Below are 14,724 nucleotides of genomic sequence, written 5' to 3'. Positions count from 1 at the left end.
ACCCAACACGCAGCACTGGTCTTGTTTTTCGCTCGGTGTTGGCCTGCAATGGTTCTTGTATTGGTGCCAGTACACTGAAGTCTCCGTTCGGTGGTCTTACTATAACACAAGTGATGCTGGATATCATCAGCCAAAACGTGTGGTTGCTGCTACAGAGAATCTTCAAAGCACTCGCCCTCCTCCTCCTCCTCCTCGGGGTCCTGCATACAACGACCTTAGGGGCTGTTTTTCTGCCAACGTCCATCAGGCTGTACACTGCTTACTGCCTGCTGGAGGCTCCTCAAGTCTCCTGCAACATTCAAAAGCAAACTGCAAATGTGTTTTGTTCACACAGCACACTTTGGACTAAGATATAAGTAATTTGCGTCTAATTTCGGAGAATAAAAATCAATGCAATATTCCTTCTTAAGAAAGTGTACAGCCTTAACAATAATGTGAGAGAACTGCAGCCTGCGGCTGACATCCACATTCATATGAATTCCGGCTGCTTCACTTACTATAGGACTAAACAATCCTCTGTTTTTCCCTCAGTCAAGCGTCTGTGGCCCTGTTGCCAAAAGGACGTTCCTGATTCATAGTTTGCTGTTACATGACTACTGTTTCAATTGGCCAATGCAGCTACAGCAAAACCAGTAACTCCCCTGACCACAAGCCACAGTTACATAACACACATCCCAAGGGGGGAGAAGTAGGCTGATGGGCCTTTAGGTGGACTCAACTTTACTTTAAACTTTTCCATCTGTCTCATGTTTTGTTATATCAGCTGTCCTTTACACGCCCGACTTCAAGAAATCATTGAGCAACAAAAATAAAAACAGCATCTATGTGGATGTTGGATTACTTAGAATGACCAACAAGATCAGAAAACGTTCAGGATCATTTCTTCAACAGAAAACTTTTAAAGCATTCAAAAAGGTCTCACGGTTCAAAGTAAAACAAGTAAGCGGCTATCGGCAGTGTTATCTAAACTTCAGCTGTTCCTTCTGCTGTGAGGCAGCGATTACAAGTAATAAGAGGAAAATGAATTCATTGCAAGCGTTGTGCCTCATCGCTTTGTGGGCCCTAAATGTCTATTTGTATGTTAATAATGAAAGATTATTTTCAAGCCAATATAAAAAGCATTTACATTTGCACCTCATATTTCCCCATCAAATATGATGCAACTCTAAATCTTTCTCGGAAACAGACCTTGAGCAGACCAAGAGATTTGCAGGCAAAGTTTTCTGCAGTATGTGGTTGGTCCTTTGGTTCACTAAAGACCTTTTTTTTTCTCTCTCCCTCCCTCGAGTCGAACCACAAGCCCTCTCGGAGTCAGTTGTCTGCTTGGGTTATGGAAAAGGAGTATTTCTTGCTAATTCTCGCCAAATCCTTTTCCATCCATGGCGGGGCACTGTGTCGGTCGTTGCTAACTAACGCATCCAAAAAGGCATAAGGAAAAGCTAAATCGATCCTTAATGATTTTACCAAATTTCACGGCAATCCATCTACTAGTTGTTGGGACACATACAACCTCACATGTGAACCGCGTGGTGGCACATCTGAGCAACGTATTTGTGCCAATCCCACAATCAGCATTTTCTCTAATGGTTCACAGGGGGAAACTCTTCTGCTTGCAAAACAAAAAGAGGCTCCCTTGATTCATTCCCTCAGTTAACATTGTAAACATGAGTTTATGGTCTCAATCACTAGTTTCAAGACTTCTTCAATACAGCATTGTGCTCTATTCAGTAAGTCCCGTCTGGATCAAATTGATAGCACGACCTCAGAAGCAATTTCTTCTCTTTCACAAAAACCCCTTGGTGATAGAAGACAAGCAACCAGACAGATGGTTGTTTATTCTCCAGTGTTAAAAGGAGCAGAGGAAAGGATCTCCTGGCACGATGTTGGTGCCCCAAAGGGAGACGATGGATGCGGGTTGAAAGCGGATCCGTGAAGAATGGGAAGTATGCGCTGAAGGAATTGACCCCCGTGGACGGCATCGAGCCTTCTGGTCTCCCCCCTGTTTACTGGAACGTAGAGGACAGAGACCACATAACCCTGGGTAGGGTTTCACATTCTGAACCAGGGTGGTCTGTGAGGCGCTGCGTGGTCACGGGTCTTATCTGAGAGGATTGTGGACGGTACAGTAAGGTGACTCTGGCACTCTCTCTTACTCAATGCCAGATGCTCCATATTTTTTGACATGTTGTCACCAGGGGCCCCCAAAGGGAGCTGCTGCCGTTTCGCCGGTCAGCTGCTAACTCTGAACTCCCATTGGCGGCTCTCTGGAGGAACGGGTGCGGTTCTGTGTGTCCGGAGGCCCGGCCCACAAGCCCCACCCTGCCCAGCGCTCTCCTTCACACACACGAGCAGACCCAGCTTCTGTTATGGCAGGGGCTTCACGTTGGCGCTCCCCAAACGGTCGCAGCATGCCACTCTCCCCGACAGCGCCTCCCTCCCACCTCAGGAGACAGACACACGGGCTGGACTGAGCCGGGGGGGGGCAGACTGCAGAGGACCGTCTGACACACATCACCAGCAGAAAGCTGCTGAGCACATGTCACAAGGTAAGCCGTTGTCCTTATATCTCTCAGACGGTGGAATGTTTGGCTGGGTTGTCCAAGCCGAGGTCCTGGATATTGACCTTGAAAGTCTTAAGATCCAGGACAAGCAGATCTATATTCAGGGTCGGGAAAAGGATAAAGTGATTTAAGGAATTGTGTGGACAGACACTGAGACTGTGTTGAATACTAATCAGACTTTCACGAGAGCCACTTTGCCTTTTAAAGATGTTGAATTCGATTTAAATTTAATCTTGAACATAGACAAACACAGCTCCACGTGAACACACACACACACAGGGCAGCACACTTTCTATTTTAACCTTTCCATGCAAACATACCATAGTTTTCTCTTTGCGTGAAGCCTGTGGCAGCTGTTTCGTCCCACGGGCTTCGGCTCCGAATACCACAAAACGGGTTGGAGACGCCACAATGCAACCCTGACCCTGTTACTGTTGGACAACGACCAAGACTCCAGCGGTCCAAAAAGACCGAAATAGACAAAATGCAAAAAAGGTGATTTCCTGGATTTCATGGTGTTTATGGAGACAGTGGATGAAAAATGTGAGTTTGACAGGGGAAAGTAGAATTAGAGCAGGAGGGAAAATGGAGCTGGAGTTCAAACCGTTGGCTTGTGTTCCTAAATTAACTCCAAACAAAAGACAAGGTTATATGTGCTGAAGAAAACCACAGTCTGTACAGCCAAGAGTGGAAGTGAAAAATGTTTTTTTGGGAACAGAAGGTGGGCAAATAACATGTGGATATCTCTGAAACATCCCTGTAGGGTCTCAAATTCATTATATAAGTACTTTCTCACATTTGAGATGAGAATCATCAGTGACAAAGTACAGTGACGAGGTTATACATTATCTGAACTGACAACTTTGAATAAACGTTATTCCATTAGTCGTAAAAAAGTCAAGCAGCTCTGTGAGGATGCACTTGAAGGCCCTTTGGTGATTTGAGCAAGACGTTAGTATCAGGATTACAATGGCAATGCAAGTTAATGTTCACAGTCTAATTCTAGCATGTTTGCTAATCATTGATTTAATGATGATATGTAAAGGGATCATCACAGTTTAACAACCTATCTTCAGGGGGACGTAAACATGCATATAAAAATGTGCAAATGTCTTCATCACCGTGTAACTAAATGAAAAGTCAGGGTGTCAGTGGTCACCAAAGTCTTTGAATGTTTACTCACAATCCCTTAAACAGCTGTTGACATATTTCAGCCTGCAAAAAAATAGGGGAAAAACTCGCATTCAATCAATGACTGAACCAGGAGTTTTCTTCTTCTGATTTAAATGGAGACTAACCTGCTTGACACTTGCAGAGTCAGAAGTTCATATTTGACTTGGGGCTTTGGTAAAGAATGTTGTGCTTGGAGATATTATGAATACAGGATTCATGCTGATGCAGGACTTTCAAAATGTCTGTGCGTTAAGTGATACATTTATCCAGAGGATAAAAGAACCCCAATAAAACAAAAGGGACGCTTTAAAAAACAAGATATTCTACCCTAAAAGCTAATGATAACTCACTCACTCTAATGCTTGACTACAAGCAGCATTTAAGGAAGTTTGTTTGGGTAAAGGCAAAACCCTTTCACGTTTTATTTCTGGGTTTCCTGTGAGGTGGGCCCACTAGCATGCACAATTAATATCCATGCCACGGAAATGTGGAGAATTGAGCAATGACTCTCGGGATTCATCCCTAACTCTCCTGTATTGTTTTCTTTGTGGAAACCTGGTCAAAAAAAGCTTTTGGGCTACATCTGTTTTCCAAAACCAAGTGAAATGGCCGTGACTTTCCACGGGTTCTGGAGCCAGACCGTGGCCAGCAGTAATAATCTCCCAGCATAGTTTAGCACAAAGCTAAAGAGAATAGTATCAACCATCTCGTTTAACTCTCAGCAAGAAAAACAACACTTTTTACGAGGTAGACGCTTCATCTTATACGGCAAAGTACGAATGTAAAAGGCTTTCCTGTAAGTGTTTTGTTCTCTGGACCTGCAGCCTGCGTCCTCCCCGTGACGAGCGAGCCGGCAGTGACTGATTGAGATGTCAGCAGCAACAGGTGCTCTGCAGCTACTCGTAGTCAACATTGCTCAACGCCTCGCTAGCTCAAAACAACGGGGGTTGATTTCGCTGTGCTTCCAGTTTGTTTTCTACCCAGAGGTATTGAGTGATCCTATATTACTCTGCGATAATATAATGAATAAAGACACACGTCTGGGTTTTTGTCTCCCGGCATGCACACCCACGCGTATAGGCTGAATTTAGACTCGTCAAATCAAGCGCTGAAAGATCCCACTCAACGTCATAAAAAGTCCCCTGGCACAACTACAAAGTGTGTCAGAATCAATGTTAAACACGTGTATTAGGTTTCTTTATGACGCGGGTAGATGAAATCCAGCATTAGGTTAGTTTTTGCGCGACCGTTAGTTGACATTTCAGTTATACAGGCTGTACTTTATCGTCCAATAATGTAACGGTTCGGGGGCGTTGTTAGGCCCGACGCGCAGCGGGGGGGTCGGCAAACCATCGATAAAGTACAGCCTCTCGTACCTTGTAAGTAAGTAAGGGTGAACCAACTATTGTACTAAGTAAAGCAACTATTTGAAATAGTATCATTACTATTAACTTACTCATTACTTTTACTTGCTTACTTTCTTCTACTTTTTTTTGGTTTTAAAGAGTTTACAATTTTTATTTCATGTCATTTGTCATAGTTTGACGTCAGTGCGGATGGTAAATGTTGTCCACGGGAGAAATAAATTCCAGAGTGAGAAATATTTTGGCTGGGAAAGCTGATCTCTTCTGCTGCGGAGCTTAAAATTAAATTATTTTTTTTGACACCAAAGTTAGACAGGCTGAATTCGCTCATTAACTCATTTCACAGGCAATTAAACTGGGAAAGTTCAATGACCACAATCAGCCCCAAATCACTGCGGTGATCACGGTAACCATTTTTTGGGACGCCATTTTGCTTTTGGAAACTTTGAAATACAAGTAAAGTGGAGCCCCGCAGCTGTGAAAGCTGAGGTTGCGGTCTGTATTTCTTCCATGCCTCCGATGATGTCACTTTCCGCTTCAGCCCAGAAAAGATGTAAATACAAGAAGAACAACAGGCATTTTAACACTCTGTAGCTCAAACTCACAGTGATCGAGTTAGAAAAATTGTATCATAAAGGTATCATCTTAAAAGATATAAAAAAAATAGAGCAGGATGGCCTGCAAGGATTGCATGTATTTCTACATTTTCACATGCACATGCATTTTTACCTGGTAAATGTGTGCACATTTGTAACTGTACTGAAGATTCACTACTATCTAAAGTTTATCTTGATAGACTTTTTGAAAGACAGAGGTCAAAATTCCCAGCAGGGCCATTTGGCAGTGTTTGTCTGTTTACTGCATAGCTGACATGGTTTGTGGCCGTGGTCGGGTGGCTGCAGAGCCTCAAGAGAACAGGCGCTAGTGGTCAGGAGTGGGGTGAGAAGAAGGAGATGGGAGGAGGTAAGGCTGGAAGGGCGCAACTGAGAGAAGGAGGTCGGGGAGGAAATGACTATTTGTGCATTTGTGTATCTGTGGTCTGTTGTCATAGAGAGAAGAAGGGAGAGTCGGCATAATATCAATATATAGCCATGCTGTAAACAAAAAAAAAGAAATAAAAGAAGAGAAAACCGTTCAAGTGAGAGACAGCTCAGTAAAAGTAAACCCCGGGTCTGACCGAAGACCCGGGGACGTAGGACTACAGACGTAGTAGGAGGCACAGAGAAGGCAACAAGGGAGGAAAGTAGTGAGTCACAACAATGGTTGCCTGTATTTAATGTCTGTGGGAGTGTATTTTTCTGCACTGGCCATAGCGGCTGCGCTAAACCATCCCAAGCTATTTTCAGCGCTCATCCTGGATGGATGGCAGGGCTGTAATTAAATGAACATCAGGCGTGCCACTCGTGAATAATAGCAGGGTGATCCAGGAAAATGAAGCAGTGAGAAAAAAAGACGAGAATAATGACTGAGGAAGGAAGGGAATACACTCCAGCGTAATTGAATGTGCTCTGTGCTCTGTGCTCTGCGCTGCATGTGGGAGACGGAATAGAAAAAATGTTCATAGTGATCTTAATCTGGTCACTAAACAGTTAAACCAATTCATCAGCTTTCCATTAGATGTCCTTTCCATTGGTTGCTGGCTCAATTCACACCCGTATTTCATTTGATTGTGTTTCTTTTGTTAGATACCAAAGATCCAACAAGAAAACCTGAAAATCGTTTGGACAAGTGAAGAGAGAAAAAGGGATGGAAGAACAAAACGGTAAAATAAAATAAAATATGACAGAACTGTTCAAAATTTGTGTTACCAATTACATTCTATCAAATGATTACAGGAAATATCAGGCCTCATAAAACAACGGGGAACGGAATCAAAGGGAAGCCCCCATACTCAGTGGAAACACCTTACGGCTTTCAACTTGACCTGGACTTCCTAAAATACGTAGATGACATAGAGAAAGGAAACACGATCAAAAGAGTGCCCATCAAGCGCCGAAGCAGATGCCCCAGAGCGAGCACTCTTCCCAGGCAGCTCAACCCTTCCGGGTGTGGCTACCGCCCGAGCCCTTGGGGGTCTACTGGGGCTCTCGGCCCCAGGTTCCGACTGTCGGATCACCATGGCTACGCCTCCTGGTCAAGCGATCACCGGCCGCCACACTCGCCTACAGGGCTCAAATCCCTGGCAGAGATGGAGGCCAGAATGAAGGAGTTTGATGAGCAACCGTTCGGTGAGCACGTCAGGCCTCACCTCCCGCGCGCCTCCAGTATGCCTATCACGGTTTTACTGAGACAGGGCTCAGAGTCCAGCAGCCTCGGGAGTTCAAGGGATCCCCTCGGAGAGCGAGACGCCTCCTGTGAAGACGTCTTCAACTACCCGGATACCCCTCGACCCCAGGAGTGCGCGGGCCTGTACAGGCGCCTGGCGGACGCCCTGGAACGCGTGGGGGAGCTGGAGATGGAGGTGAGGGTGGTTCCAGAGCTCAGGGCGCACATCTGCGTCCTCCAGGAGGAAAGGGAAAGGCTCCGCCGGGACCTGGATCCACACGCACCACCCTCTTCAGTGAATGGTACCAGAGACCCTCGTGCCTCGTCCCACTACGGCAGAGTGGACATCAAAAGGCTTCGGCATGAAAGCGGCGCCATCAGTCCCAGAAATCACAGCGGTAATGTAGAGGACTGCAGTCCTAAGCATGAGTGGAGGACGAGCACAGATCTGGATGAGCTGCTGACGGTGACGTCCCTGCAGGCCAAAGTCGCCGCACTGGAGCAAAAGCTCCACGAGACTAGCCTGGAGCTGCAGATGGCTTTAGGTCTGCTTAGGGATCAAATGGAGGAGAGCAGAAAGAAAGATGAGAAGATGGAGCACATTATGAGGAATGCTGCAGTGGTGGTCCGTGCAGAGAGGGGGGCGTCGGACCGGAATGGAGATGATTCTATTGAACCTTATGATAAAGTGTCGAGACGTCCGGATGCAAGAATTGTTATCACAAATGGACAAAGAGGCAGACAACGAGACAAACCGGCGACAACGGATGCCGGAGAGGCTTGGGATGAAACTGCAGTGGTCGCCTACCACATAGAGAAGGTCAAGAGGCTCTTGTGTCAGCAGTGGGAGTGCCTGTGTGTAGGCCATGAGTCGGGAAAGGGCAAATCTCTGCAGCACCCTGACCCCAAAGTCAACTCCCTGCAGCAGGAGATGATGGGACTCGTCGAAATCCTCACCTCCTACTACAGCCGACAAGGAGCCGGGGATGGAGAGAGGAGGCAACACGGAGGTACCGTAGTCCACAGATTGCACTTTATGTCACTGCAATGATCAAGATGTTCTCACCCTTCTTCACACATCTGCATCATGAAACAATTTTAGAATCTGGTTGATAAATGGTTGAATTTCCTCGATCTACATCTCTTGTAAGTTCTCATTAAGACTGATTACCAGCAACCTACTGTAGCAGGAACTTCCGCAGAGGTGGTTGTGAATACTTTGCCAGGTTATTATTCAATTTTGACTTTGTATATATTTAATTTTTGTAAACTTTACAGGCATGTATTTCAAATCCAATGAACGCAGAGTTTAAAGGCGAGTGTGATGCCAAAGGCGCTTGAAGCAGGTGGTTAGGAAAGGGGCCATTGCATTCCCCCACTCTGTCCCCCTCTTTGGCGCCGCTGCTGCTGTGATTCCTGTCACCAGGCGGCCATTAGTTTGAACTATGCTAGTTTCAGATTCAGAGTTTTGCCCTTTTGAGTGTCATAAATCACAGCATGGACAGCAGACATATCAATCGTCAACCTCACAGAGGTGCATTCACACGCTTCAAATCTTTTGTTGGTAGAGGGAATCTAAACTGCAAACCGTATAGAAATATTCACTACAGATTCTATTATTTCAACATTTCAAACCCAAGAGTTGATGAGCCGGTGGAGCTCTGTGAAGCGCAGTGTTTGTCAATAAAAACATTAGCACCGTAACAGCGGAACAAGAGCAGGTTTACGTGAGGAAACTCCCACTCCTACTACTGAAGCTGTGTCAAAACGAATGTTTTCATTAAAGAGGGTTCATCCCCATGTTGCATTGGCAGATTCAGGCCCACAGTTTACCCATCAATCATGCCAATCAATGCAATTTGGACTAAACATTTGTTCTGATATGCTTTTTTGGTTGGAAATGGCTGCTTATAAGCCACGAACCGTTATAGATATGTATTTGTAAGTGTTGTTCAGCTGTGACATTGAATCAGATCTCCTGTGTTTGTTCTTCAAGTAGCCTCTAAATGCATCGCCAGGACAGACGGATGCGCCCTGAAGACAAAAAGCCCACATTCTGTTGGTGTTGATGAAGGGTTAGTACGAACTCCCTCCGGCTTCAGCAACCTTTGGTGTTATGATTGTTACTTACGCCTAGTTCTGGTTAAAAAAACATACAAACTTAAGGTTTTTATTAAAATATATAGTTCTGACCAAGATAAGCCAAATGCTCTTCAGTTCGGAGTTTGAGGAGAAACGGTACATTTTGAAAATCTTTGTTTTGCTCCTAAATGAGCCCTCAAACATTCCAGGGGGGGATGATTGATCGAGTTTGATGTCATTTGCTGATGCTCTAAATGTTGTGTTTTTAGTGTGTGTATATATTTATTTTTTACTTTTTATTTTTATTTTTAAAAAAGATCTGTAGCTATGTGGAAGGAGAGCGAATCAAAATAAGCATTCCATTCTACAGAGTAACCTGTTAAACTGTATACATCACAATGAATGTCTTATCTTGAATCTTGATCAGTTCAGTTTAGAATCAGTTTAGATTCAGTCGCCAACATTTACCACCATTTGGGAGGCAGAGAGTTTTTAAACGTATGCTCAGCTCGTCTTCCTTCTCTTTTCAAAGACGTGAAAGTGGAAATGTGGTTGGGCAGGACTCAGTGAGTGAGGGCGGCCAGAAGGAGAGCAGCATCAACCCGAGGGAGATGGCCGCTGTCCAGGTGGATGGAGTCCCGGGGGAGAGGCGGATGGAGGGAATGACGCGGACAAACCCAGGAGGACAGATGATATCGGGCGGAGCAGAACCAGGGCGGACAGATGGAAGCGCAGTGTCCCCGGAAGCTGAGAAAACGGCCAAGACCAAACCACAGCCCCCAGGGGAACAGATGGAGAGGAGGTCTGGCTCGGGAATCACCACCGGGGGCCGGTGAGAGGACCGGAACGAGCGCCCGATCACTTATTGTTCTGGAGAATGTGATGCTGATGTTTATTTTTCAGGTAATAACTACATAATGCTAATGTCTTTCTCTTTCCTCTTTCCTCATGCCCACATTCACATGTTGATTCCTCCAGAGAGACAGTGAATTTGGATTTTCTGGCTGCCTGTCATTTGCTCAAAGATCACATGGATCACATAGATAACCCCGATGAAGACATGGTAAGCAGCACTGATTCTCCCACAAACATCTCAAATTAACGTAATGTATATATATATATATATATATATATATATATATATATATATATATATATATATATATATATATATATATATATATACATTGATCCCATATTCCCCTCTGTGTCTCCAGAGGAAGGCCCTGGTTGTGTTGTTTCAGCACTGGTTCAGCGCGGCGGCCGAGGAGACCTCAGAGGCCGGCAGGGTGTCCGCGTACCTGAGCGACGTGAAGAAGACCACGCCTTCCCTCTTGGCCTTCTTGATCAACCTGGCTGATGACAACGGCAACACGGCGCTGCATTACAGCGTGTCCCACTGCAACCACAGCATCGTCAGTCTGATACTGGACACAGGTCATTGCAGTGTGTTTCCAGAGCTAGTGTACAAATATACGGGTGGGTTCGTCCATATGGGGGAAGTTACTTTATTCTTTGTTTTACAGGTGTGAGTAATGTGGGCCTTCAGAACAATGCGGGCTTCACAGCAGTGATGCTGGCCTCGCTAACGGCGCCTGACGGTCCGGGTGGGATGGAGGTGGTCCGCAGGCTAATGGAGCAGAGCAACATTAACATACGCTCCAGCCAGGTACAAACCATCCAATGCAAACACCGCTTCAATATGACATGGCTCATTTTATTATAGGTGAAGAGTGGATTTTAGTCGACCAGTGTGTCCCCCCCAAAACTATAGTGCAGTGCATCAAAGGATCATCCCACTGATTTGACACACAAAAATACGGTTAAGGCTAATATTCAGGGAGCTTTTGTAAATCTGAGAAAATATTTAAAGCCCAATTTAATCCCATCAAGTTCATCATGAAATTGGTCTTGAGAAAATTTTTTCATAAAGTTGTTCTGTTGGTCAACATCTTGGCTTTGTAAACATAGAGTGACCAAATACTGAAGACGGTATTTTTAGGCAGCTGAAGATTTTACAATTAACTTTCAATAACTTAAAAAGTAATTGTTAAAGTTTTAAAAAATAACACAAGAACAGACCAGCGCAGACAAACGCCTTGGCAGTGACCCGTCCATCAGTATGAATGATACCATCATTTGCTAAATCACACATATCACACCGTATTGAAGAAGAGATGGAGACCATTGAGTCAACCTTAGAGGCCTCCGCTGCTGCAGATCTTTTAAAGATAAAGATAATGTCTTGTGACTTTCTCCCTCTCCACAGACGGGCCAAACCGCTCTGCACCTGGCGGTGAGACACGGGCGAGTCGTGATGGTTCGCCTGTTACTGAGCTTCGGAGCAGACACCAACCTGCAGGACAAACAGGGAACAACGGCCCTGATGTTCGCTTCTGAGAGGGGGCACACACACATCGCCAGGCTGCTGCTGGAGAGGAGCCGCTGTGACCTCACGCTGACTGACAAGGTGATGCTGCCAAAGACCAACAACCTATTTTCCTTCAAAAGAATCCTCAAACCCTTTGCCTGCCTAAAGTGCGAGATGTGGGTTGTCTCATCCGTGGTACTACTTGTTTATGGTCATAGGACAAAAGTTCACTGGACACAAAATCCTGTGAAAAAAAAGCGTGCAGGCAGCATCCCCATTAAATCAAATGTAAGTTCTTGTGACGACAATTCCCTTTTCCTTGTGAAACCCCGTTACATTTGTTAACAAAACAGCAAATCCACTTTTCTATTGATATAAATGAATACAGAAAGGAGCTTAGACGTAGGAACGCTCGAATGTTTTGACTGTGTGGATGTGGGTGGACTGACAAGTCTGCATCAGAATAGAGCTTTCCCAGGATTAATCAGGGCTACAGTGAGCTAATCCGCTAACAGTACCTTATCTGTCTGGAGTGAGTGGAGGCAGCGACGAGAGCTGAGGGGAGGATGCAAATGTATCTCCTGCTTTGCAAACAGTGTGCAGAGAGTGTGCAGTCTCAATATAAAATGTTTCACCTTGACGCGAACCCAGAATAATAAAACGTTATTAAAGTCTGATAAATTTGCACATCAACACACATTCATTTTAAGGACAGAAAATTGCACATTGTGCACCGCCTTGCACAATGTTTTGTTATTTAATCCGTTTTCTGGGAGCCTAAAGCCTGCACCTTATTGCAACTAATCACATAAACCATACTACTAGTCTACTGTCGTGCTGTGTCTATGAACAACAGTGCTTCATACTAACAGTGACATCATCATGCTACAACAGCCGAACAATGCTGAGGTTTTTAGGAGGTATTTTTACCATGTAAACACTTTGAGCCCGTAAGCCTTTGCACATAAAACATGTCATTTTTAACAAGCGTATGTACGCTGTGTCTAATTTGACATGGGTTCATAAATGAATATTCATGTTTTTCTGTCTTTTTCTCCCCCAGCGTGGTCAAACTGCACTCTCTATCGCCATGCAAGGTTCCCACACTGATACTGCCGCCCTCCTGCAGGCCCATGCCAAAGCTCGAGCTTTGTAAAACTTGAAAACTATCTGCAGACGTGATTCTCTCACATTTGCTCCTTTCTGCTGATGCACTTTGAACTCTGACGCCGTCTGCTCGGGTTGAACTGCTGCTCGCATATTGTTTCTGAATTATGACAATCTGCACAAGCATTAACTTGTGCTCTAGATGGGATGACATTGGTATATGTGTCATGATTGCTGATGCTCTGTACAGTTAGTGTGATGTTTCCTGTTCTCTGCTGATGAACACATCAGTCATGTCTGATCATTGCACATTCATATGGACAATATACATATATTTAGTATATGTGTATTGTATTGGTTATATGTTGACAATTATCGAAAGGTTTGTGTTTTATGTTTTTAGAAAATGTAATATAGCTTTTTTTCCATTATTGCAGCACTCTTTTAGAATAAAATGAGTGTAAAATATAAAAGGAAAAATACCTATGCTGCTTGTTAAGCACTTGACAGAACGCGCAAATAAACCAACCTGTTGATCTTACTAATAATTGATGTGTAAAATGACTGTTTTGAATAAAATGATCAAAAGGGATTCCATGCACGATTGAGCAGTTACACCGAGAGCAAAACTGAGTGAAATTACTTGGTTTGTATCCTTGTTTGGCCAATAAAGCAGATTGAGCTGCTGATACGTGTTGCTGTAAGGACGAATCTCACCAGCAGGGGGCGGAACCCCTTTATGTTTCTCTTCAGCCAGCCACCTTACAGTCAGAAAGAAAGGACATACATAAACGTGGATTGCTAAAATGAACATATCCCAGGGATTAGATCTAATCTCTTTCAAGTGTGCGGGAGATTATGAACATCAAATCTACAGAATTTTACAAAATTCAACTGAGACGGAGGACATAAGCTGGTATGGCCCATTAAAGTATGGAAGTGAATGTGTTTGACTGACCTTTGATCTTCTAACCCCCGAGGGAAGCAGTGAGAGTTTTAGTTTTGCTGCATGGACTTTAAATTATGTTTGTGAGATAAAACAAGAAGGATTTAAAGTGGAGACAAGGGCGGAAGCTGGATTTCTATCTGAAAAGCCACCGTATCTCCCGAGGATTTCTTTTCAAGCTTGGCTGACTGACTGTCCTGTGCTGTCATGACTACATATATATATATATATATATATATATATATATATATATATAGCCCCAGAAAGCAAATACACATCCTCAGAAAGAGAGTGAGAGATCCAATCAGCTGATTGCATGTAATTCAGTATTGGTCTGAACAGATTATCCGTCTTCATATGTATAAATGTAAATGCTCCGTCCCCCATGACACACAGGCCGTCGTACCAAAACAGACAACAGTATTCCAAAATAGTATTCATCTTTGCCTTTGTGCTTAATGCTGCAGGAACCACTGATTACAGCGTTTCCTAATGGGAGTGGTGCACCAACCAGGGGCTTGTCGGCCTTTACTCTGCCTCGGGTCAATAACGATAATGGACTGGATTTGTCCGGGACGGTGTATCTGCCTGCTGATGAATCACTTTGTAAGTGGATGCATTTGAAAAGCGGCTCGGGCAGAATGGACTCTAAGCAAACAGTGGGAGTCGCTTCGTATGTGCTTTAACATGAAAAGCTAAACTTATGACTAAATCACCAGCGATAAAAACAGACGTTTGTGTAATACAATAAACCCAAGGCTGCAGCCTCACGGTCGGTCATCAAACTTATTCAGATGCTACTGTTGAAAAAGAAAACATAATCATACTGATACTGGCCCTATTGTATTCAGGTTG

The 14,724-nt window shown here is 44.4% G+C and overlaps 1 protein-coding gene across 4 annotated transcripts; it reads left to right on the top strand.

Moving 5' to 3' along the window:
• The first annotated feature begins 2,323 nt into the window (after positions 1-2,323).
• LOC120815965 (KN motif and ankyrin repeat domain-containing protein 4) lies at positions 2,324-13,515 on the top strand. Of its 4 annotated transcripts, none has more exons than XM_078099236.1 (11): positions 2,347-2,546; positions 4,559-4,619; positions 6,784-6,860; positions 6,934-8,373; positions 9,360-9,438; positions 9,978-10,277; positions 10,424-10,508; positions 10,663-10,882; positions 10,972-11,114; positions 11,715-11,915; positions 12,880-13,515. In XM_078099236.1, the coding sequence occupies exons 3-11, from the start codon at positions 6,845-6,847 to the stop codon at positions 12,970-12,972; spliced, it is 2,577 nt and encodes an 858-aa protein (XP_077955362.1). In that variant the 5' UTR covers positions 2,347-2,546; positions 4,559-4,619; positions 6,784-6,844; the 3' UTR covers positions 12,973-13,515. The 4 variants fall into 4 exon arrangements, with proteins under 4 accessions (XP_040027039.2, XP_040027037.2, XP_077955362.1 ...); XM_078099237.1 differs by having other exon boundaries at positions 2,424-2,546; positions 9,363-9,438; XM_040171105.2 differs by lacking the exon at positions 4,559-4,619 and having other exon boundaries at positions 2,324-2,546; positions 9,363-9,438.
• Positions 13,516-14,724: the final 1,209 nt, after the last annotated feature.

Source organism: Gasterosteus aculeatus, chromosome 3 (assembly GCF_964276395.1).
Source record: "Gasterosteus aculeatus chromosome 3, fGasAcu3.hap1.1, whole genome shotgun sequence".
Taxonomy (NCBI): domain Eukaryota; kingdom Metazoa; phylum Chordata; class Actinopteri; order Perciformes; family Gasterosteidae; genus Gasterosteus; species Gasterosteus aculeatus.
The sequence above is the reverse complement of the archived record's forward strand: the minus strand, read 5'-3'. Positions and strand labels throughout refer to the sequence as shown.

Bases quoted from the DNA above. Each gene is read 5' to 3' on its own strand.
- LOC120815965 (XM_040171103.2), top strand. The intron at 10,278-10,423 runs GTGAGAGGACCG...TGATTCCTCCAG, and splicing joins GGAATCACCACCGGGGGCCG to AGAGACAGTGAATTTGGATT. The intron at 11,916-12,879 runs GTGATGCTGCCA...TTTCTCCCCCAG, and splicing joins ACCTCACGCTGACTGACAAG to CGTGGTCAAACTGCACTCTC.